Genomic DNA, 26,625 nt, shown 5'->3' with positions numbered 1-26,625 from the left:
GGTTGAAGCGTGGAAGAGCCCTGAAAATAGATAGAGAGGGTGCTTTTGCGATTTAACAGTTAAACGGTTGAACAACATTTGAGTAACTGTTGATCACGGTCATGAGTGGGGCACGTTTAAGTAGCGCAGATCATTCCCACTTCCCACACCCAATGAGGTTCCTATGGAGAATTTCATTTTGTATGTGGAGGGTTAATATACGAATTGAAAGAAAAATAGGTTATTTGGCCCTTGAACAACTTCATAGCCATACGGGGGGCACGGGTGGCCCAGTCGTCTAAGGCGCCGCGATTCCCTGTGCAGAGTTGCGTCCCTTGGGCACGCCAGAAACCAATGATTCGAATCCAGGTTCGAATCCCGGTTCGCCCCAATTATGTTTCTAGGTTTGTCAGCATCATACTCGTGCTCGTGGGTTTCACCGAAGTGGTAAATGTCTGAGATCTGCATCACTTCGGGCTTTCCTCCCACATTAAGCTGACACGCCGCGATGTGACTGGAATACTGTTAAAAGCGGCGTTAAACCTAACTCACTCACTCACTCACTCACTCACTCACTCACTCATAGACATACAGCTATTTTACGCGGGTCTACAGTTACATCATGTGATAGATATATGCTATAGTTGTTTTAATGCATTAATAGTGGTTTCTTTACTCCTGTTAACACAGGGAAAACATTTCACATAACGAAGCTTGATGTGACATAGATATGTTGCAGTTGTTTAATGTTTGTGAGACGCTAGAGCTGACACACTGATTGAGATACGAGCTCAGTCGAATATTGAAGCACTGTATATGATAATTAATCACTTGCATAAGACAAATCAAATGCTGTAACATGTATCTACATACATGACCAGTCTGATAAACTGAGCAGAGATGACAGGTAAACTGACATAGTCAAAACGGGTAAAACCCAACTTGCTTTCTCATTCACTCACGTATATACTTTTTAAGGAAGATAACACTCCAGAAATCCGAGATGTATTGAGTGTCCACAGATAGTAGTCATGCGGTTACAGTAATTAGACAACTAGATAACACATAGTTGATATCATAAGAATATTCACCTGGATGTTAGGCTTTGATATATATGTCTGGATTTGCCAGTTGACTGATCACAAGTCCGAAGGGTTCAGTGTATTCAGTACTTCTCTTCAGATCATATTTCCGTCACTCGCGGAAGCTAATGGAAATATGTTCAATGTGTCACATGTTCACAAAACTAAATATTTCCTTGCCGTAAAAGGCGACTATGCTTGTCGTAAGGGGAGACATACGGGATCGGGTGGTCAGGCTCGCTGACTTGGTTGATGCATGTCATCGATCCCAATTGCCTGGATCGATGTTCATGATGTCAATCACTGGATTGTCTGGTCCCGACTCGATTATTTACAGACCGGCGTCATATAGCTGGAACATTGCTAATTGCAGCGTTAAACAACAATCCAACCAACCAACAAACCAACCAATCTTGTGTGCAGGCGTTAAGTTTTAAATGAATATGGAATCTAAAAAGGTTGTTCCCAAAATACTTCTACTTTTGACCTCGATATGTAATAGTAACACTAATCCATTGATAAGCATTATGCCTGTCAAATTCAATAGGGTCACCTATACACCTGCACTGTTATATCGATGTACGTGTACGTACACCCATTTCGTTACTCAGACTGTGATTACTATCAGTACACACGATGAATGCAATATATGAAGTCCTAACGACAGAGCAATGCATAAAACGACTTGGCGTGGATAGCGAGCTGTGAATTGATGAACGAATGATTGGATGTTGTTTTACACAGAGACAGCAATATTCAATGGAGCTTTATCGTTGTAAAAAAAAACGAGTGCGGAGCAGCAAACACACAACAGTGGTTTGAATGCATGGGGAACGATCAACGACGTCGGGGTACAATGACAAACAATCAGCCATGATGATCACAGTGTGACCATTCGACTCTCCTTAAGCCAGCTCTAACGGTGCTCGTGTTTTCTGCCCCTATAGGTGTAATCTTAAACAGTACGGACAAGGGAGGAACAAATTACTCAACTGAATACGTTGAATCTAGCTCCACTTGCCAGCACAAAAAATAATTATGTTTTCATATTATGAACGATTTGCCGCCATTCAATGAAAAGACTATTCAGAGGAGTGTAAAATGGGTCTATCCTGTGTGTGTGTTTTTGCTTGGTATTAGCCTTTGCGAATTGAATTACCCTTAGACTCCGTGAGGCAGACATATCCAGATTAGTGAAGAAATTATACATTATACATATTTTAATACCAAACTCGATATTCGCAAGTGATTTTGCTTGCCCTTTTCGCGAGCACCTGGTGTAATCACTGATTTTCAGTGATCCATTCATATATTTTCATGACTTCCGATGATGCCAAATGAAATCTGTTTCGGAGACTGGTTAGTTTCTGGCGTTGACTTGTTATATTTAGCCTTTCAATGTTGTATTATTAAAATATTTGTTTAACTTTGAACTAACGTGATGGGTGGATCTACAAAGAGTAAGAGCCCACAGTATCGACTAGGGAGTATTGTTCTTGATCTTACTTTGAAACGTATGGCCAAACCAGAAATGGACTCCACTAAATCAGACAAAGACCGCAATTTCTTGTGTTTGAAATTTGCAAACCAGGGAATTTGTGCCTTAAATGTAAGTAACATGTTCAGAAAAGATCAGTTTCCAAAAATGTCCCAAGATATTTCAAATTTCAGGAACCACCAACAATTTCATTTTCCTAAACGAACACCATTTCATCTTGGTTGTTCAATTATTGGAAAGTGTTGCAGAAGTGGACTTGGCAGCTAATATGTAAATTCCACTACTTGTGGCTGCCAAGGGGCAGTATGCCGCTACCAACCTATACAACCACAGGTGACTTCTCTATTGTTTACAATAACGACATTCATCAGTTATTCAAATACAGACTAAAATGTCATGATCAGCCTCCTACCAAATGGGATCACGACTTATTAATCAAAGCATATGCCAATAAATGGGCCAAGAGAGGAGAAGAACCTGTTGAATGTCTTCAGAGTGGGTTAAGTCAGTGGGTGGTGTTGTTATTGGTTGTATGCACAAACTGAAAAAGAGGAAACGGAATTGGAATAAACCAATTCTGTCCCAGACAGCTGTCATTCGAAGTCTGGCTGCCCCAAATGAAAAGTTTGTAACTCTTCTCACTGACAAGGCCCCAGATAACGTAACAATGCCATGTTAGCATCACTTCATTAATTGTTTGTTCAAAGAACTTGGTATAAGTGACATATAAAATAATATCACACATAAGGCCAGTATGTTAACTGAGGAAGAAATCTGCCAAAACCATGCATCAGTACTATCAACTTTTGGCTTGACTCTAAAACCTGACATGTTCATTCCTCATTTGTACTGGATTCCAAAGCTCCATAAAATGTACCACAAAGAGAGAAATGTACCACCAAATCCCTGTCTCAACGAAGAATGATAATCCTTAAATCCTTAATCCAGAAAATATTTGAGACAAGTTGAATTATTACCACGTGGATCCCCAAACCTCCAAGCATTTGCTTGACTTTTGACAATCTCAGAAAAGAACCAGGTTAAATTCTGTCAAAACATTTAACTTTCAACTGTGTACACCACTATCTCACAATCTTAAGGAAAAACTTCATTCCTTGACCAATGCGGATTTTGTTACAAAACCTGCTAACCACATTGCTTTATTAAGAGGTCAGTTTGTCAAAAATGAAAGCAACTGCCATCTGATGTTTACTGACATAACAATATGTAAAATGCTGGACTTCCTCATTGGTAACATCTATGTAAAATATGAGGGTAACGCATTTAGTCCCTTCAGTAGTGTCTTTATGCATATGAATCGGACAAGGTAATTTGGCCAAGAAGTTTAACTTTAGCTCCAGGTATATCGACGGATTAACGGAGACCAGTGAGACCACGTCATCTGTTTAATATTTAGATCTATGCATAAAGATTCAGAGTGACAAAACACTCTCCACAAGACTATATGACAGGAGAGATGACTTCAACTTTCCAACAGCCAACGTTCCCTTCATGTCGAGCAATACTCCTGCAGCTCCAGCCTTTGGTTTCTACATTCACAACTTTTGAGGCACAATCGAACATGATCTCTCTGGCAAGATATCAAAAGCCTCATATGATTCTTGCGCAGACGCTGTTTGATCAAGGTTACAACATTCAAGGCCACAGAAAAGCTTTCAAACGTTTTCTGGCAGACATGTGGAGGACATTTCCAAATTTCACGCATCACTGACAGAAAAGATGTCCGATGCAATTCCCTATTTTGATTTAGACCATATGTCCGGGTGTTTTTTCAGGTGAACAATGGCCTTGCAATTACATGTGTTTGTGACGGGGATCACCAGTGGGGAACAATACTCTCACCTTTTCGCGAACTCATGGTATGATCACTGTCTGATAGTGATTTATTAATACAAGCACTTGATATAGTCGGAATCATACAATAGAGATTTCTTATGAAAATGGGAAGGTTTTGTCGTTTTTATTGTTATAAGATCATATTAACAGTTGTCATCAGTGAATATGTATTGAATGACGGCTTACGTGTATTTCACTGGAAACGGTCGATTTTGGTAACTGTTGACAGCAACGACTGAGACACGGGAGAAGTCATAATGTGCAATGTGCATGTATAGATAGCTACTAGCTGACTATACAGCAACCACTCGTGTGCCTCTGTTTCTGTACCGTGCATTTTTCATAATCTCTTCACAGTCATCCTGTCGTTTTTAAAGTAAGTCATAGCATCTTTAAGGATAAGATGTTGACACATATAGGATTGTTTTAAAAGCCATTCTATTCACTAAAATGGATGTGTGATAAACAATGAATGATGATATGTCTAGGTTACGTATGACAGGTATTTACTGTGTGACATCCAGCTAATAAAACGAGCCCGATTTTGACAACGGACATGTTCGTAAACAATCACAGTATCATGGCTGAATAGATAATAATTAAATAACGTGAAGATTACAAAATATACGGCTTTTCTGTTGGACGAGAGGTCCGGCAAATTCATAAGTATATGAACGACGCTTTTTTCACATTCCTGGGGAAACCACTGGGAGGTTGCGAATATCATTGCTGCGACCAATCCTAGTGAACAAAACGAAGAAATATACATCCAAACTATCGTAGTATCGACTCTTTCCGTGTCTAGACTAACAGTGACAACAATCTATGAATACAGCTTTCTATATGACACATCTCTACAATTACGGCCAACTGATCAATGATGACGAACACTTGTAATTGCCACAGGTTCATTAACAACTGGGGCGGTCTGGTAGCCTAGTGGTTAAAGCGTTCGCTCGTCACGCCGAAGACCTGGGTTCGAGTTTCTACATGGGTACAATGTCTGAAGCCCATTTCAGGTGTCCCCAGCCGTGATATTGCTTGAATATAGCTAAAAGCAGCGTAAAACCTCACTCACTCACTCACTCATTAACAACTTTGGAAACTCACCTGTCATGTTTATCGTATTGATATCGTTTTGTACTTTATGTAAATGTATTACGACGCGCTGTCATTGTGACTGACTTACTGAGGTAGTTCTTAACATACCTTTCTCATCCAATGATGAAAATATTTGTTGCAAACAAAACTATACAAGATGTCACTGAAAAACAATGTGAACATACATACGCTCATATCATCTCTTTTCTTGTGGAACTACTTCATTCCACAATACAGCTGGTCGTTGTATGGCTGTCAGTGTAAACATGAAGCCACACGTACTAATTTAATTAAAATTGTGTACAAATCTACATCATTCAATATCTATCATTCATTTTGATAAGTCAATTCTTAAGTAACTTACCGCAAGCATACTACATAGATATTGCTTATAGCATGTGTAAGTAAGACTCACTCACTCAAGCATTGCATAAGGTCTCGTGGTTGGGTAATATGTTATTGCATAGGTTTTATGCTGAAACTAGTGTCAGATTGTCAGATCATTTACACCAAACAAATATACTGTTCATTATCGTGCATGAATGAAGAATGAAATGGACAGATATACTATATTGCAAGTTACATAAGGTAACATTTCATGCGAAAAAATTCCTCCTGATGAGATGGTTCTCACATTGGTCAGACAGTTTGTAATGATATATGTCTTAATTAAGATATGATTTCCTTTTTGTCTAAATGCGGTGTTATAATACATAATATTGTGTCTTAGCACATGCACATTGATTTATCTACTACTGGTCACAATATGAGGAAAGTCCCTCCAATTTCCCATCACATCAAAAACGAGACTGTACGTCCAACAATGTTTACACATTTTGTTTCTTATTCCTCTCCTTATTAGTCTATCAAATACGTTTTGCAGCTGACAGGAGAGAGAGGAATGAGTGAGTAAGTGAGTATAGCCTAATGTCAGCAGTGTCAGCTATTGACGTGGTTTAACACCGATTGTATCATTACCTAAACATCGTCCCCATGAGTCGCGAACTGAAAGTCAAAGAGATATTATAAACATGTGTATAGTGTATAATTGTATTTGTCTGTCGAAAGGCCCTGAAACTATCGTTACTTCCCCAAAAGAAGGAAAGTTAATTTCCTGACTCATAGGGAGGACGTTGCTTGTACAGAAAAATGAGTGATAGTGTTTGTTCACCGTGATCATAAACTTCAAAATTTATTACAATCAAGATGAAATTATTGTTCCAACTTTTTTATTTCAAATGCCTTTGTGAAATTTAGATATGTTTAGGTATACAACAGACAACAGACTCTCACAAGTTGAATGTTTTCATGTTACTTCTCAATAGTATGCGTGTCACTATCGAGTATCTTGATTCGAGCCGAATCTAACCCAAGATAACCCTAGATTCACATAGCACATGATTAAGCTTGCCTGCAAGTGAAGGAGGTTTGGTCTTAGGCTTTCATATATTTAGCATGTGAGCTCGGTATCATAACATATCTGGGTGAAATGTTTGCAGTGAGTATATGTGCATGCAGGAAGTAAGAGTGCCAACGAGAGTGCCTTTCGAAATTGAGAATAACCATTTGGACGATGGTTGTTTGATAAAAAAAAAAGTCTTTACTCTTCAGCGGCCAACAATTTAATATTCGGATGGGTGGAGGCTGGGAAAAAAATTAGTCGACGAGGTAAATGTTATCTGTTTATCTATTTATTTTGGGTGACAACAATAGACCTTGACTATGAAACGTATCTAAATCCTTTTGCAGTGAACAGTAATTGTCCTATTCTGTAATGCTAGCTTCGACGTCGGAAAGTATAGTTCTTTCTCTATATGTTCCTTGGACAGGTAGGCCATGGTTGTCCAGCTATGGACGGAATCTCCTACGGCATGAGATGGCGTAACCTTGATAAGCTAGACAACTAGGAATGACATGTGACTTTGTTGTGATGTTAGCTTATCCCCTCCTCCGAATATTGGCTCCTCAGAATATCAGCCTGCAGATGATAATCATATAATTTCTTGAGTGTATATTTTCGAAACCTAATATAAACAATTTCAATATCAGAATTACTTGATACCTGAACATTCTAGCATTTGAACATTCTAGCATCGCAAAATTGGCGTCATAGTGCCCCACATTGAACGAAAAAGGAGGAATGTTTCTATATGAAGTAGCAATCTTATTTAACAACTCGATTAGATTAAACTTCATCGTAATAAAGATATCGTAACATCATACCCATCTTACAAAGATTTACCCTGAATTAATGTTGTAGCCACGAGCATTTATTATATATTCACTCCTAATTTTCTATTAGGGCGAAAATAGATAAAACTGCATCAGTATTATAAAAAGCTTTATGATTAATGATGTAGAACCGATGCAATGAAAGAGTGTGTATGACAAAGAATAAAAGTGTTTCATCGTTGAAATTTATTGCTACTCAGCAGATAATGTAAAACAAACAATGGAACTATACTATTTGCACTGTAAACATTTACAGGATTATTTACATGAAAACCAAACATAACATATTGCAACAAATTCAAAACCATTATATTCATAAAATGGCATAACTATACATTGTATAACATTTCATGAAAACTAAACGCGTGTTAAAGAACGGTTTGGGGAAAGTAATTACTTTAGGCCCTAGCAACATTTCAACGACCAGGGATTGAACCTTTGAACGATGACACATAATCGACCAGATCCATCGCGTCGCGAATGATCCCATTTTTTGGCGCTGATAAGCACGAGGTACCGGAACCGGAACATAAACAAATGAAAGTAGATATGAATTACAACGTTAAAGAGAATAAGCAGTGGTTAGTCTGGGAGTAAGAATCTACATTGAAGATATTTTAATGTTGAAAACGGTTTCTTGATTCAAGCTTTGGTGGCTTGAATACTTCATTTCTTGTTGACAAATATCCGCCTTAACTGAACAATATTCTAATATTTAGTGTTATGATGTCCTTTGTAATATCATTTATAATCAAGGTGAACTTTAATCCTCAACTTTGTTAGTGGCAAGATATTTCACACATACATTTGACAGATCACAATTTTCTTCAATAAATATAATTGAAGCAGTCTTTCTGGTCAATCGCTCGATTTGTTCCGACATAACCATATCAGCGTCACCTACTTCCTGACTACTCTGATACTGTGACTCATTGTCACTCCCAGCTGATGCTCCTCCCAACAACAGCAAGGACGAGGCTCTTACAATACCACCATCCACAGCAGCAGCACCCGGAGCTGTCGGTTCGGGTTCGCTCACTGCTCTTGTCTCTGACAAAGAAGACGATTTTCTTTGACATTGCTGGCCATCTGCCAAAAGGTTCCTTGTTACAAGTCTTCTGTGGGGGATCTCTGTGAGAGGTAATGCAGGTTGAACTGCATGTTCAGGTTGCGGGGGACTTGTCTGACCAGACTCGTAATGATCACCTATTTCCCAGTACCTGTGTGCCAGGCTGTCACTGTACTCGCTGTGGGTGGTGCCGTTTGTGCCGCTACCAAGGGTTCTATTCCTGAAATAAAATGAAATTATGTTTAAGCTTTAGAAGATACATTATATATGGAAAACGGTACTGTACCATAAAGTGTTGCAGTACGGTTTAAGAAGCGTGACATTTTTAGGTAACATGAGAAGTTTTGTTCAAATACGTCAAAATTGGTAAAAATATCCTCGAGACAGTTGGGTATACTAGTGTCACAATTTAGCACAAATAAGAGGATTTCTAAAAGTCAGACTTCACGTTGACATTGGCATGTACTTACTCAGTAGTGATGTACCGACTGAAACCTTTTTTCATGTACAGTAAACTACGTTAACAACGAACCCGCTTATAACGAACTGGCGGATATAACGAACTGTTTTTGAGTCCCGGCCATTTGCTGTATATATGCTGTATGTATGCAACACGTCCCATTTTAATTCTGGAAACCCAAAAGTCCAGAAACTCTACGCTCTTTGCCCAGTCTCGGTTAAAGGTATTTACAAAATTAAACATGCCGTTTTCATGGGAACATACCAAGGAAGAAAAAATGAAAAAAAAATTGTTTAAAAACTCAATATTTAGACTATGTCGCCCATGGGCCTGCCCATGGGCGAAGTGTGGCCCATGGGCCTGCCCATGGGTGAAGTCTGGCCCATGGGTAGGCCCATGGGCGAGAATATGTTCCTTTACTTAAAACTCATGATTTTGTTTCGCAAATACATTAAATGTATTTATTTAAGTATCATGACACAAAATTTAACTCATTTTAACTTAATTCAACGATTTTATAGCGATATTGAAATATTTCGCCCATGGGCGAGAAAAAGGTTTGGCCCATGGGCGAGAATGTGTTCCTTTACTTAAAACTCATGATTTTGTTTCGCAAATACATTAAATGTATTTATTGAAGTATCATGACACAAAATTTAACTCATTTTAACTTAATTCAACTATTTTATAGCGATATTGAAATATTTCGCCCATGGGCGAGAAAAAGGTTTGGCCAATGGGCGAGAATATGTTCCTTTACTTAAAACTCATGATTTTGTTTCGCAAATACATTAAATGTATTTATTGAAGTATCATGACACAAAATTTAACTCATTTTAACTTAATTCAACTATTTTATAGCGATATTGAAATATTTCGCCCATGGGCGAGAAAAAGGTTTGGCCCATGGGTAGGCCCATGGGCAGGCCCATGGGCGAGAATATGTTCCTTTACTTAAAACTCATGTTTTTGTTTCGCAAATACTTTTAATGTATTTATTGAAGTATCATGACACAAAATTAAACTCTTTTTAACTCAATTCAAGGATTTTACAGCGTTTTTAAAATATTTCGCCCATGTTTTCGTCAGTCCCTTTCAAGCATCAACTAACTGTTTGCAAAGTATATTGTATCGTGTGAAATATACTTTATATTATATCATTACATTACTATTTAAAAAGGGCATTTGGTTGGATGTTTCCTCTAGTTCTATAAATTTCAGCTGTTTTACATATTGTAGCGATCTTTAATGAACCCGGCCTTACCTCTCAAAACGTTTTGACAGTTTATCATACGAATTCATGTGCGTGTACTCCAATTCATTGGAGTTATTTTCCACAACATTAAATTTTAGTTAGTTTCTATTTCATTTCCCATTTTATGTCCCGTTGATACATCACACTGGGCAATTACGTGACACTAGGTATGCAATATACAGGTACGCGTGCGCGTATTTTAATGAAAAAAACTATTCGTCTTTTATTGCATAACGTTTGGCTTAATATCTTACATTCTAACGAAATCTCGAAATAATTATTTAATTACATACGGTTTCGAACTGACCAGTGGGAATTATGTTTCAATGCGATTGAGGAAAACGTGAGTGAATATTGTGACACTAAAGCAACTTTTAACTGCATTGTCACTTTTGGTATGAAAATGGTAACAGTTTAGAAAAAACAACAGCCTTCTTATGATAATTCTCATTAGTGCGTTGTATCTAATTACAGTGTCGGCCTTATTTACAGGTGATTCTACAATACCTGCTCTCGGTCAATTACGATCTACCACACCACGCGTGAATAAACAGTTATGCAGGTGTTGCTGTGGGCAAATACCTAGCCTGAAAATGTTTTGTTTTTTTAGGATACATGTTTTACAAATGTTCGTTGATATGTGGATATATTAAGCACAAAGACAAAAAAAATGTTTATGAAAGATGAATTAGTGCCTTGATATATTCATCGAGATGTGTATCATCGTTTAATGGAGTCATTCAATAAACGTATGTTTGGAGGAGATATCAAAGGAGCCGCCCAATATACACAGTGTCGTCCGGTGAACTACCACCCCACCCTGTCCATTAGAGTTATGTAATCGGTACACAAATATATTTGATGCGGTGTCAGTGCGGAAGGAGTTTGAATTACGTCCGCCACTTGCCACAGAAATCCTCAAAGTATAGAAACAGTAAACAAGGTCAATCCGTACTAATTACCTAGTGACGCACGTAACAACGACTGTCAATAGGGAAAATGGTGAAAACAAATTGAAATAGATTTTAATAAAACATTATAGTACTAAATAACTCGCAAAAGCGGTGCCTAAAATTGTTTGACCGTGTTATGTGTGTTGTAAACTGACGAATAGCAAGTAATTGTCATGCTGTACGCATGGTTCCATATACAAATTCAGTTATACAACCGGTATGAAAATGAGAACTGAGATACCAAGTACAACCTGCATTCACACACGGAAGCAATATACTTGTGTGTATGCCCTCTCCTCTAAAAAATGTATCACTAAAGTATTTGCATTGTAATAAATATAGTAATGATAAAACTTGGTAATTTGGTAGGTCTCCGACAGATATGATTTTCAGTTTTTTTACACCTTTGATTGATACGGATTACGTACCTGTAGTCTAGTCACTGTATCTAATGTATCTGCTTGTTAGAAATTTCAAATGTCTTGTTATAGCACTGTTCCTAAAATACGGCAGTTTCTTTTATCGGGTATAAATAGTTGATTCGTCTTGTCACGCAGTCATTTTTACTTAATCGAATGATTTCCACAAAAAAATACGGCAGAGAGTTTTGTATTTTATTATATTTTTAGAAGATTTTAGAAGATGCTTACATCACTGTATCTCAGAACGTAAAACTGATAACATTCAAACATGTAATTAGTACACAGTTAATTGTTACATATAATTTCCTGCATATTCCTTTTTGAACAAAAAGCCTACATGTATACTGATATCGGTGTCCACTGTTAAAAGGGTATTAGTGCAGTCAGCCATGGTAAATGGAGAGACAATAATAAGGTGATTAATTATAGTCTGTTGCAGAATATGCGGTATAAGTGTAGTCATTGATACATATACACATTACACATATACAGATGAAATACACGATATGATGCAGTGCAAGAACAAATTAAGATACGGTTTCTATTAAAAATTATTATACGATTTTGGATTTAATTAGCATGTTTACATTTTCAGGCCAACACGGCTGAGATACAGCATCGGCATACTCAACTGGAGTTGTTTTCTGCCGGTCGTAAGTTCATTGTTTGACCGAGCACACTCGTGTCGGGGTTGCGATATTTTCTTCTCTTTGTTGACAGCCTGCCACCGGTCTGAATTTTGAGAAAGGTCTCAGCATGGGACTGTTAATTACTTCTTAATGATGTCTACAAGCTTACAAACTTGTAGATGTTGGGTGCGGTTAGGACCAAACTTTTTCAGCTCAGAGTCTTAGTGGTCCTGGAACCCATAGCGTCAAACAGGTTCTGCACAAAACGTCCATCAGATTCTACTGTTCAGCAACATTGTCACTGAATTTCAGAACTCTGGCATGATATAATAATCAAGGATTTCGAAGGTGAACGAGGGGGAAGGCAGACGCACGTGGATTTACCCTCAGGTTATTATTGTCTGGAGTTCACATTTTGGGGCATTTCATATACTAATTGAACGGAGTTCACCTGCACATGTCCACTTTAGTGATACAGACTGTAACCAAAAATGCAATGAGCCGTAGCTCTTAATCCCTTATAACAACGGTAACAACAACCAGGGTGAGGACACAGTAAGGTTAAACCGTGTCCAACAGACAATCTGAGGTGGCTATCTCCCATCAAGTCAGCTCTGTTTTTAAGCGCATAGTTATGTTTTTGAAATTGAAATAAAAGGAATTTAAAAAATTATATTTAACAAACCTACACATTACCAAATACAAAACTTTAGAACCCTTTCTAGACTTCGTTCCAATTAACCTGGATCATTCAACTCGCTCGCGAAGGTCGTATGCGACTTTAAAGTGAATCCGTCTACAGTGTACAAGTAACTTTTAACTGTATCATATATACTCATGATAAGCAATTATTTTCGTTCCTAATTCGAATGAGCACATTCTGAGGCTAAATCTGCAAAAGGACAGATAAAACATTTCTTTGTACAATGCAAACGATACAAACGTAGCGGCTGATAATAGAGACAATGATTTAATAATCTGCAATATATCAAGTGTTCTCGTTCAATCTATTGTACATATTGAAGTGATTGTAAAGTTTCAAGGAGTACTAAAATGTTGTGGTATTATGAATGTATTTAGAATATGAATAGCGAAAAACAGTCACCATATCGGATGTACATGTATAACTTGTCTTCCAACACCACGCTTGTGCCGAGGCCCATGGTCATAAAACTAATCGGTCCCATAAAAGGAGCAAATAGTTTCGCAGATACTTCTTGCTATGGTTCACTCCCAATTGTCAGACGACCTAATCATCAGTCAGACCAGTCAAGTGTGACCAGCGTACCTGCCTGGTTTTGGCTCCTAATTACTGAACTGCCCAATACTGTCATACTGTGGGCAGAGTAAGCGGCCTCGTTGAGTGATACAGACTAACCAGATTATGATTGTGTTTGTAAGTTGCGTTTAATCTGTGTCGGGTTGCAGTTGTTTTATTTGTCTAGACTAGGGGTAGTTTCTTCAATGAAACCTTTTAGACGTTGAGTTTGTTTTGCATTCATTTCATTAAATACATTGTTAGGTAGAATAATAACACGTTATATGGATTAACCATCTCCCTAATCTGAGTATAATCTCACATGTACTCTAAGTACCGTACTATATTACTTTGCGGAGACACTGAGTAGAATTTTTTAGTTGGCATTGTATGCTGTCTGAATGACTTTACACAATTCCCTGCATTCAATAGACCCGTGAAGATCTTCAACAAACCATTCTTGGCGTAAAAGGGCGACAGCGCTTGTCGTAAGAAGCGACTACCGGGATCGGGTGGTCAGGCTCGCTGACTTGGTTGATGCATGTCATCGTATCCCAATTGCGTGGATCGATGCACATGATGTCAATCACTGGATTGTCTGGTCCAGACTCGATTATTTACAGACCGCCGTCATACAGCTGAAATATTGCTAAATGTGGCGTTATACAACTAACAAACAAACAAAACACAAAAAGAGAAAGTGTATGAGTACTAAAACTTGCAATAGATATGCGTACCCTACGTACACACATGAGTCCCATTCGACAGTCTACAACACACGAATAACTGTCAAACAAATTTGGGTACCCCTTCTGTTCAGGCAAGTTATTTAGTTCGATAATTTTGTATTAAAATCCTTTTCAATTTGTTTTCATCCTTTTTCCCTATTCCATGCATGTTTATGTTGCTACATCTTATTGTTCATGTTTCCAAGTATTGTAAAACACTTTAATGTTTCTCCTTCTTAATCTAACGTTATAACATTTCCGGTCATTGCCATCATCTAATACACAAGAGATGATACCAAGACATATTTTATTCGGTTTTATTGTCTATGTGGTCTTACAATTGATTTTATTAGTCTTTAAATCTTATGTCTAGTAAATATTTTCACAAACACGGCTGGTAACAGGAATGTAACATCCAGTTGAGGACTGAATACGACGTACGTTAGTCTGGTAACGACATTTCTACAATTAATATTTTGAATAAGCCGTTAATACCCCATTTGTGACAGGGATGATGGTATGGTAGATGTAGCAGACATATTGACAGTCGTTGTTACGCGAGTCACTAGGTTATTAGTACGGCATTGGCCTTGTTGATTGGTACTATACTTTCTGTGGCCACTGGCGGACGTAATTCAAACTCCTTCCACACTGACATCGCACCAAATATATTTGTGTACCGATTACATAACTCTTACTGACAGGGTAGGGTGGCAGTTCACGCGAAACGGACGACACTGTGTATATTGAGCGGCTCCTTTGATATCGCCTCACAACATACTTTTAATGAATGACCAATTAAACGATGATACACATCAGGATCGCGGAGAAAATACAAGCTTCGTTCGCGTTGAATATATATATCAAGGCACAAATTCATCTTTCATAAACTTTTTGTGTCTTTGTGCTTAATATATCCACATATCAACGAAAATATGTAATACATGTATCCACAAAAATATACATGTACAGGCTAGGTATTTGCCCACAGCAACACCTGCATAACTGTTTATTCACGCGTGGTGTGGCAGATTGTAATTGACGACAACAAGTATTGTAGAATCACCTGTAAATAAGGCCGACACTGTAATTAGATACAACGCACTAATGAGAATATGAGAATTATCATAAGAAGGCTGTTACGTTTTTCTTAACTATTACCATTTTCATACCAAAAGTGACAATGCAGTTAAAAGTTGCTTTAGTGTCACAATATTCACTCACGTTTTCCTCAATCGCATTGAAACATAATTCCTACTGGTCAGTTCGACACTGCTTGTAATTAAATAATTATTTCGAGATTTCGTTAGAATGTAAGATATTCAGCCAAACGTTATGCAATAAAAGACGAATAGTTTCTTTCCATTAAAATACGCGCACGCGTACCTGTCACGTAATTGCCCAGTGTGATGTATCAACGGGTCATAAAATGGGAAATGAAATAGAAACTAACTAAAATTTAATGTTGTACACGCACATGAATTCGTATGATAAACTGCCAAAACGTTTTGAGAGATAAGGCCGGGTTCATTAAAGAAGTTGGGTGCGGTTAGGACCAAACTTTTTCAGCTCAGAGTGTTAGTGGTCCTGGAACCCATAGTGTCAAACAGGTTCTGCACAATACGTCCATCAGATTCTACTGTTCAGCAACATTGTCACTGAATTTCAGAACTCTGGCATGATATAATAATCAAGGATTTCGAAGGCAAAACCTTTTCTCGCCCATGGGCGAAATATTTCAATAAATCTGTAAAATAGCTGAATTGAGTAAAATTGAGTTTCATTATGTGCCATGAAACACCTGCATGTATTTGCGAAACAAAATCATAAGTTTTAAGTAAAGGAAAATATTCTCGCCCATGGGCCAAACCTTTTTCTCGCCCATGGGCGAAATATTTCAATATCGCTATAAAATCGTTGAATTAAGTTAAAATGAGTTAAATTTTGTGTCATGATACTTAAATAAATACATTTAATGTATTTGCGAAACAAAAACATGAGTTTTGAGTAAAGGAACATATTCTCGCCCATGGGCCTACCCATGGGCCAGACTTCGCTCATGGGCAGGCCCATGGGCGACATAGTCTAAATATTGAGTTTTTGAACATTTTTTTTCATTTTTTCATTAAATTTTGTGTCATGATACTTCAATGAATACATTTAATGTATTTGCGAAACAAAATCAAGAGTTTTAAGTAAAGGAACATATTCTCGCCCATGGGCCTTCCCATGGGCCAAACCTTTTTCTCGCCCATGGGCGAAATATTTCAATATCGCTATAAAATCGTTGAATTAAGTTAAAATGAGTTAAATTTTGTGTCATGATACTTAAATAAATACATTTAATGTATTTGCGAAACAAAATCATGAGTTTTAAGTAAAGGAACATATTCTCGCCCATGGGCCTGCCCATGGGCCTACCCATGGGCCAGACTTCGCCCATGGGCAGGCCCATGGGCCACACTTCGCCCATGGGCAGGCCCATGGGCGACATAGTCTAAATATTGAGTTTTTAAACAATTTTTTTTTCATTTTTTCTTCCTTGGTATGTTCCCATGAAAACGGCATGTTTAATTTTGTAAATACCTTTAACCGAGACTGGGCAAAGAGCGTAGAGTTTCTGGACTTTTGGGTTTCCAGAATTAAAATGGGACGTGTTATGCTTATAACGAACTACGGTTATAACGAACTACAATTTGTGGTCTCTTTGAGTTCATTATAACCGTAGTTTACCGTAACACTTACCCCTTCTGCGTGTGTCTCCAAAACGCAATGATCAATGCCAGCACAATGACTACAGCAACTGTTCCAGTAGTAATGGCCACGGTGTGGTCAGTTTTACCTGAAAAAAAACATTATTATTTCAGTGAAAAGAGTGAGTGAGTTGGGTTTAACGCCGCTTTCAACATTATTCCAGTTATATCACGATCATAGGTTTCTGGCGTGTCCAAGGGACGCAACTGTGCACAGCGAATCGCGGCCGCCCGTGCCCCCTCAGTGAAAAGAGGTGAGGTGAAATGGGGTTTAACGTCTCGTCCAAGATTATTGCACTTATATAGCGACGTGCATGTACATATGTACATGTGTGGCTGCTTGTACAAGTCCGGACTGATGCCGATTTATGGTGCTAGCTCACTGAGATACCATGCCGCAGTTTAACATGAATACCCCACTCAGACACAGTATACTGACTCCGAGCGGACAAGTCCTTGTTTTAGCCCCTTAATTCCGAGCGCCAGACAGGATAACAACAAGTACCATCTTTTAACGTCTTTTGGTATGACGCGGTCGGGGATCGAACCCCGGACCTTCCGCTCTCCGGACGGATGCTCTACCAGACGTCACCCTAAGTGGGCGATATAGAACTTAATTGAACTTGTATAGCGTGGCTGCTTGTACTAGTCCGGATTAATGCCGATTTATAGTGCTAGCACACTGAGATACCATGCCGCAGTTTAACATGAATACCCCATTCAGACACAGTATACTGACTCCGAGCCGACCACTCCTTGTTTTAGCCCTTTAATGCCGAGCGCCAGACAGGGTAACAACAAGTACCGTCTTTTAACGTCTTTTGGTATGACGCGGTCGGGGATCGACGCCCCGGACCTTCCGCTCTCCGGACGGATGCTCTACCACCAGACCACGGAGGCGGTCCAGTGAAAAGAAATAATTGATACCATAAGAGTCCCCCACGAGAGAAAATGGCAGGAGTGTCTTAACCAGCTAACTTTCCCCTACGTATGTCCATCTGTTTATTTATTTATTTGTCAAAAATATTGTATTAGATTTAAGTCCAAACATACTAACGTTTTCGACAAGTTGTTCTGTAACAGGTGTTCTCTGAACATGGAGAACATATTTCATCGCAGTATGTCCTGCTAAATCCCTCGGCACACTCCATACACAGACCAGTTTCCTTGTGACATCCTTCACAGCTGACAGGGCATTGGATCGAACAGTCGCGTCCATAGTAACCACTGTTTGGACATGCGCCAATACATATGTCCCCATAGCGCTCACACTGTGTACAGTTTGAAGGGCATGTGTCATCGCACAACTCTCCTCTCAATCCTTGTTTACAACTTATACATTTTCCAGTGTCTTTATCACACGTATCACATTTATCAAAACAGGGGATGTTACAAGCCTGTCCAAAGTAGTTCTTGTTGATGCATGGCGTATTACATGTCTTACTGAAAAAGTTAAATTCGACGCAGTTTGCAGGACATATCATTTTACATGTTTGACTATGGCAGTCTTCTCCTTTACAAGGTGTGCACTGATCACCGCACCCAGCCCGGCAGTGCTGTTCAGCACACTGTGCACACAATCCTGTCTCCTTGACGCATCCACGACATTGTACCGGGCACAGAAGAGTACAATTATTTCCGTGGTAGTTCCATCTGTGACATTGTCCTATACAGTTCACACCGTGCTGCTGGCATTCTGTACATTGTGATGGACATGAATCATTACAGTACTTCCCTGTGTAACCTGGCTCACAGTTGCCACACTGCCCCGTGTCTTTATCACATCCACCTCTACAGTTGGGGGGGCAGGTAACATCACACTTGTCCCCTGTGTAATCTGGCTCACAGCTGTCACACTCCCCCGTGTCTTTATCACATCCACCTCTACAGTTGGGGGGACAGGTAACATCACACTTGTCCCCTGTATAATCTGGCTCACAGCTGTCACACTCCCCCGTGTCTTTATCACATCCACCTCTACAGTTGGGGGGACAGGTAACATCACACTTATCCCCTGTGTAACCTGGCTCACAGCTGCCACACTCCCCCGTGATCCTATTACATCCATCTGTACAGCTGGAGGAACAAGGTGTTCTACAGTGTGGACCGTAATACCGGGGATTCCTACACGGTCCTGTACAACCATCACCATAACGTTCACACTGTGTACAGGCTGTAGGACAGTTCGCACCACAGTTATCTCCCTTCTTGCCGGCCACACATCCCTCTGTACACACAACACGGGTGTTGTCCATCTGACAGCGAGAGTTGAGACAGGTGTCTGGACAGTCCTGTTCACAATGGTCACCATAGAACCTGGAGTCTAGACACTGGAGACACTCTCCAGATGACGACACATTGACACAGCGAGGTAGACACACACCGTCAACACAGGTCACGTTGTTACCGTCACAGTTGCTACAAGGTGTGCTTGTAGTGGAAACTGTCGATAGAGAAAGGAACAAAATATAGCACTGTAATCAATTAACAAATTATTATTATTTTAGAGAGGAATGGAAGACTTACAGAGACTTACTGTATTGTCTCGCAAAGAACATTGTTTTAATTAGTATCATATGTTAGAAGACAACATAAATATGCTTTATCGGTAAATATCATGAATATCCTTAAATTATATTTCGTACACAGTTGCATTAACCTGCGGTGGAAATCTTTCCTCTGAGTAAGGATAAGATATATGGATGAACGACTACTTTTTTACAATTGGGAGCGACGTTTCAGTGTCGGATCAAACACCGTTATCAAGTGACCTTTGGCCAGGACTGCAATGTCTTGTTGGTTGAGGTTCTTGCTGCTTAAGTTGATGACCATCTTGCTGTTGTAGTCTTCAATGGCAGATGTTCTTGTAGGTTGATGGTTGTGGGTGTGTTTCTTGAGGTTATTGAACTTGGTTATGTAAATCTTTTTGTGTCACTTGCTTTTGGTCGGGTTCTTTCTGAGGGTGGAGTAGGTGTTTTCTGTAAGAACTGATTGGAGGTAGTTGTGGTGCTTTGTGATGACATCTAGGGTGTAGGACTTTAAGGTGGTAGCGTATCCGCTCTATGACGAGGTGTTGCTTGATAACGATGTTAGAACCTACACCTAAACGTCGCTGCTAATTGTAATAAAAAAGGTGTGCATCCATATATCTTACTTAGTACTCCAACTTCTAAAAGCCTCTTGAAGAAGTCTTTCATCTGTATTCTCAATTGTCGACAATGTCGATTTAAATAGATGATACTATTAATTGTTTTGATGACGTGACGCAAGTTGCATAGACTGCATTATATGACAGCAATTGGTGATTGATTCGTTTTGGAACCTTATAATATTTCAGATGCAACAGTCTGTACCTGATGTTATTGTAGCAGAGCGTGGAGTCATCCTACAGATGACATCCTTACCTTGTCAGCTTGCTGACGGGGTTAACCTCTTTGGTCATGTCGACAAGGCGTCCGACCTCCGATCAGAAGGTCCGTGGTTCGAATCCCATCACGGGACTCGGACATTTTATGGCCGCTACATTGGCGCCCAACGTGGGGCTGAGCACGTTCATATTAGATTTGAGCAAAATAAGCCTCAGTACCCTGCTATGCGGCCCGGGACGTGCCTTCTGTTGACGGGGGAGTATGTAGCAGGGCGTGGAGTCATCCTACAGATGACATCCTTACCTTGTCAGCTTGCTGACGAGGTTAACCTCTTTGGTCATGTCGACAAGGCGTCCGACCTCGGATCAGAAGGTCCGTGGTTCGAATCCCATCACGGGACTCGGACATTTTATGGTCGCTACATTATGTACTGATTATCCAAAGTGGAACCGTATCGCCTAATACACCATCACTAATACCAGTGTATAAGTTAACGAAAAACTCTCACCGTTCAGAAAAAACAGAGATAGAAGGAGGTTCGTTGTCCAATAACGACACCGTGGAAAATGTATATCCATTGCGAACATGATCTGCAAAACAAAGATAATGGAATTGTTCTCACAATCTTTCACGCTTCCATAACAACAGAAATATTTAAGGGACCTCTTTTTTAGCATTATTAGACTGTTTTCAATATAGAGCTATGTTACTTGTACATACGGAACCGAACGCGCGCAAATTTTAATCATCCAAATGGGAACAAACAAGAGGGACAATCATCTTTATCGTACACCATCACTTAGTATATAAGTTATACCACCACAAAATATAACGCGCATCATCACTCGCTGAAGTAACTTTGAGAATCACGCAATGATACAATAAATACTCTGGGTATTATTTCATGCATCTGTAACATAACAATATATATTCCCGGGTTATATCCATGCTTTTTGTAAACGCAATTTGTTCTATTACGTATATTCTTGGAATAAAACTGAATTTACTTTTACCTTGCTCCAGTGTATATGTTGCAATGCAGCCTTGTTCCCGTTACTGGCATTGAGAATCCACCGCTCACCAGGTTAGTTTCAGTGTCCGGCTTGACTCAACGATCAAGCTTGGACTTATTTGGTTTAGTTTTAGGACGTGGTCTGCTTTCATTTTCCCTTACCGAACGAATTACTAGATACCATGATTATATTATAATCTGTTGTTTTATTTTTGCAGAGTACATATTAATCTTGATGGCGTTCATGTACTTGAAAATGAGATACGATAGACACGATGTGGTTTTGGTTTGGTTTGTTGTTTAACGCCGCACTCAGCAATATTCCAGTTATATGACGGCGGTCTGTAAATGTAAATAATCGAGTCTGTGTGAGTGGGAGGTGCTACCTTATGTCCTCACTGAGTTCCAGTGATCCATTCACATAAGGTTTCAATGCCGTTTTGGCTTTTACGCCCGTTGCAATCTGTTTTGACAGGTTATTCTCAGGCGGCATTACCAAAATGGAATTGCTCATGACATTGTTATTAAGGCAGTTATTAGCACAGGACTTGCACGAGGGCTTCAATGGGTCAAAATTTTGGGCGGGCGTGAAACTCGACTGTTACTCTTGCGTAGTCGCCTTTTACGGCAAGATTGGGTTGCTAATGAAGTATTTTGGGAACAACCTATTTAGATTCCATTCTCATTTTAAAACTGCACACAAGATTGGTTGGTTTGTTTGTTTGTTGGTTGGTTGTTTAACGCCGCACTTAGCAATGTTCCAGCTCTATGACGGCGGTCTGTAAATAATCGAGTCTGGACCAGACAATCCAGTGATTGACAACATGAGCATCGATCCACGCAATTTGGATCGATGACATGCATCAACCATGTCAGCGAGCCTGACTCCCCGATCCCGTTTGTCGCCTTTTACGACAATCATAGTCACCTCTTACGGCAAGCATGGGTTGCTGAAGACCTATTCTTCCCCAGACCTTCACGGGTCTGACGAAGCTTCATGTGACATAGATATGTTGCAGTTGTTTAATGTTTGTGAGACGCTAGAGCTGACACACTGATTCAGATACGAGATCAGTCGAATATTGAAGCACTGTATATGATAATTAATCACTTGCATAAGACAAATCAAATACTGTAACATGTATCTACATACATGGCCAGTCTGATAAAGCGAGCAGAGATGACAGGTAAACTGACATAGTCAAAACGGGTAAAACCCAACTTGCTTTCTCATTCACTCACGTATATACATTTTAAGGAAGATAACACTCCAGAAATCCGAGGTGTATAGAGTGTCCACAGATAGTCGTCATGCGGTCAGCGAGCCTGACCACCCGATCTCGTTTGTCGCCTTTTACGGCAAGTATGGTTTGCTGAAGACCTATTCTACCCCGGCTCCTCACGGGCAGGATGCATTATGTAGGGAATGGTAAACTTCCTGTTCGGAAATTTGGAATAAGGGTCATTTATTTTCCAGCATGTGCTTCAGATAAGCGGTATTGGAGCGAACACCTGGACTACCTGTACCATGATGCCAAATGATACAGGTATTAAAAGACAAGTCTATTGTGTTCCTGAAGAGAACTTTATTCTTACTCAAGCAGCATGTAGCAATTGGGGTGCAATAGAAACCCATACACAATATATTTAGAGTAAATATATACAAACACGATCATATATTCTAAGATTACATTTCATTTTTTAAATCCCCAATCTATCATAAACATAAGTAATATTCAGTATAATCTGACAGAAATGCTTCACACACCTGAACAATAGAATTCCATGTTTAAGGTAGTTTAAAAAATTAACTTGCCAAAAATGAAAAATATATATATATGTATTAAATTAAAATCATTTTCTGTTAAAATATAAAAAACATTTCCATCTTACAGTCTGGAGTATCCCCAGGCGATAAAGTATATACAAATTTCAGTACACTTCCTGCATTGTCATGCGTCATGACTACTATATCAGATGTCTTCTCTTACAGACAAATGCCTAATTGTGTCATGTCATATATTATCATGACATATACATATTACATATCTCTTGGATCAAAAGGTTTTCTGTTGTGTTTTACGTACATATACAACCCCACCCGCGGTCTAAAACAAGGACTGGTCAGCACTATAAAATCGACATCAGTCCGGACTAGTAAAAGCAGCCACACACACACACGTGTTTGCACGTCGCTATATAGGTGCAATAATCTTGGACGCGATGTTAAACCCCACCTCACCTCACCTCACCTCACCTCACCTCACCTCACCTCACCTCACCTCACCTCACCTCACCTCGACACGTATACTAGTATATGCCGCAAAGCTTATATAAAAAGAAGTCAAATGTGGATTTCAAAATAATTTTCTTGAACATATGAGTATCAATATCAATTTAAGATATTTGGAGTTTGTGTTAGGGTTGGGACAGAAAGTACTTTCAACAGAAAAGAAAGACAAAAATTATACAATTTGAAAAGTATGGAAGCGTATTCGTGCCACAGTAAAATATCATACAATACGTTCACCTACGTAGATGGTACTACTCACATCTATGTATACGTAGAAGTGAGTTAAGATTTAACGTCACATCGGCAGTATTTCAGCCATGTCGTGACGAGCCATCTACGTAGAAGACACTTTCATCTACACACAAGATATTATAAGCTACATAGAAGATAGTGTCATTTACTGTCGAATCATCGACTTTTAGTTCCGGGTTAGTTATATATAACCCCTGGCCTAATTAATAATGACCGATTTGTTTTACTTTCTATCTTGACATGTCTTTATTGGGGTACTATCTAAACATTAAAATACAGTAAATCCTCATTTCAAAGTGTCAAAATTACTAAAGAATGACACACCGCGCTCTCTTACAACCGTAATAGAGAGAGGGGAGTACAAAATGTTCTCCAAACAAACAACTACAGATCATTATTCAAAATTTTAGCGATATAATATATCAACCACAACATTGTTTCGGTCGGAGAAATCACTCGAAAATATTTATTCTCATTGTTTCTCCATTGCGAAAATTAGGTTTAAGAGGTAAAACATGAATATGAAGGGGTGAGAATCTCGCAAACTATAAAAACTATATGAAGCTAATACTCATCATCCGATTTAAGACCGAAGGTACAATTGTGCAGTTTGTATTTTTATTTTAGCACTGATAGTTTAAAACTTTTAAATGATCTCAGTATGTAGTAAAATACGGAAATGGCCAAATGAATTAAACGACGAACATTATCACATACATGTAGATAACTTAACGGTAAGTAAGTAATCACCTGTACTTAAAATATAAATGTTTGCATAAACTTATATCGGACTAGTATCCAACGGGTCGGAAGTTCACAAGACAATACCACAGTATGAGTAACGATATGTACGATTATAATATCACATATATAGATTACTGTATCTTCTACAAAGATGTAAGTATCATCTACCTAGATTACAGTATCCTCTACGTAGATGCCAGTATCATCTACGTTTATCATCTATTTTATTTTAGACTGTGGCACTCATGCGCTTCCATAGTTTTGACATCTGCACTTTGAACAGTTTTCATTTCCTCTTGCGGTTACATTATGACCAGGACATTGTCCCGGAAACTACCAAATAACAACATCAACTTTATAATAAATCTGATTAATTGTTGGGTAGTTATTACTTTGGCACACGTTAAATGAAAGTCAATTAAAACAAAATCAAAAACAAGAAAACAAAGCTGTATGCACGCTTGCGAATGCATTCACTTCAACATTGTGCTGCATGGTTATCTTATTTTCACGAGTAAAAATATCTCCTTTTCCCCCGGTCACGAGGTGAGAGAAACACGACAGTTCACTCGACATATGGAATATCCTATTTATTATATACTTTTTGTGTAGTTGTCTACCAGAACGTTAAATTATTTCATAACAAATGTAAAACCCTGAAACGTAAATTATCCCTACCTAACCATGGGCGGATACAGCTTTTTTTAAAGGGGGAGGGATGCACAATTAAGATCTATTTATTGTCTTGGTGGTAATTTATACAGAAATAAAGATTTTTTTCGAAATGTCCTCCCATGCTAACACACAGGGTCGGTTAACCACCCCTTGTAAAAAAGTAGTTTCGTGTTAGCAAAATCTTGAGAAATGTAAACAAAAGTGTCAAAAAATATTTAGGGTCACGAAAATTCTTTATCATACATTTAGATATGATTATCTACAAAATCAACTTTAACTAAACATTTGCTTGAAACCTAGGAGACCGCTGTTGGAAGCGAATACGCACTGGTCAGGTAACAAACGAACAGTCTCGAATGATGAGTTAAATGAGAAATTTACAGTTTATGAGGAAACGTTTTTGAACTAACGTAAAAAGAACGACAACGGTTTGTGTACGGGCTAGGCACTTACGACAAAGGGAGACAATTTAATGGGAGGTAACTCTTGTATGACAATAGTTCCGTCAAAGTGTAATGTTTACTGCAGTGAAATAACAAGTGTTATGTTCATTGCAATGAAAATATCATTTTTATCAACTCCTGAAAACTCAGACCCAGCTTTCTAATATTATTCTTTGTTGTTGCCGGCAAAAATATCAGTGTGATTATATACACTGGATGTTTTTGTTCGTGACAGAGGACAATTATGTTTGACCAGATAATATTAAAAAGGAGACTATGCTTGTCGTAAAAGGCGACTAACGGGATCGGATGGTCAGACTCACTGACTTTGTTGAAGCATGTCATCGATCCCAATTGCGTGGATTGATGCTCATGATATCAATCACTGGATTGTCTGGTCCAGACTCGATTAAATACAGACCGCCGTTATATAGCTGGAATATTTCTGAGTGCGGCGTAAAACAACAAAACCAGCCAACCAACTAAAAGCACATGTATTCATCATTAAAATTAAATGGGGCTCTTTTTTTCATCTTTACATTTCAAGCATGCACTGGTTACT

The 26,625-nt window shown here is 38.8% G+C and overlaps 1 protein-coding gene across 1 annotated transcript; it reads right to left on the bottom strand.

Moving 5' to 3' along the window:
• Positions 1-8,684: 8,684 nt before the first annotated feature.
• Positions 8,685-20,108, bottom strand: LOC139479562 (cell death abnormality protein 1-like). Its single transcript, XM_071262399.1, has 7 exons — positions 20,048-20,108; positions 19,384-19,719; positions 18,858-19,290; positions 18,334-18,638; positions 17,269-17,365; positions 8,970-9,038; positions 8,685-8,880 (listed from the first exon to the last, which is right to left on the bottom strand). The coding sequence occupies exons 1-7, from the start codon at positions 20,106-20,108 to the stop codon at positions 8,685-8,687; spliced, it is 1,497 nt and encodes a 498-aa protein (XP_071118500.1).
• Between the last annotated feature and the right edge of the window lie 6,517 nt (positions 20,109-26,625).

The sequence above is a fragment of the Haliotis cracherodii genome, unplaced genomic scaffold, assembly GCF_022045235.1.
Source record: "Haliotis cracherodii isolate W230 unplaced genomic scaffold, xgHalCrac1.p SCAF_4, whole genome shotgun sequence".
Lineage (NCBI taxonomy): Eukaryota > Metazoa > Mollusca > Gastropoda > Lepetellida > Haliotidae > Haliotis > Haliotis cracherodii.
The sequence above is the reverse complement of the archived record's forward strand: the minus strand, read 5'-3'. Positions and strand labels throughout refer to the sequence as shown.

Coding starts and splice junctions, on each gene's coding strand:
- LOC139479562 (XM_071262399.1), bottom strand. CDS start 20,108: ATGGTCATCAACTTAAGCAGCAAGAACCTCAACCAACAAGACATTGCA. Junction 9,039..17,268: donor TGGAGACACACGCAGAAGGG/GTAAGTGTTACG, acceptor ATTTTATTTCAG/GAATAGAACCCTTGGTAGCG. Junction 8,881..8,969: donor AGTGACAGCCTGGCACACAG/GTACTGGGAAAT, acceptor TACCTCTCACAG/AGATCCCCCACAGAAGACTT.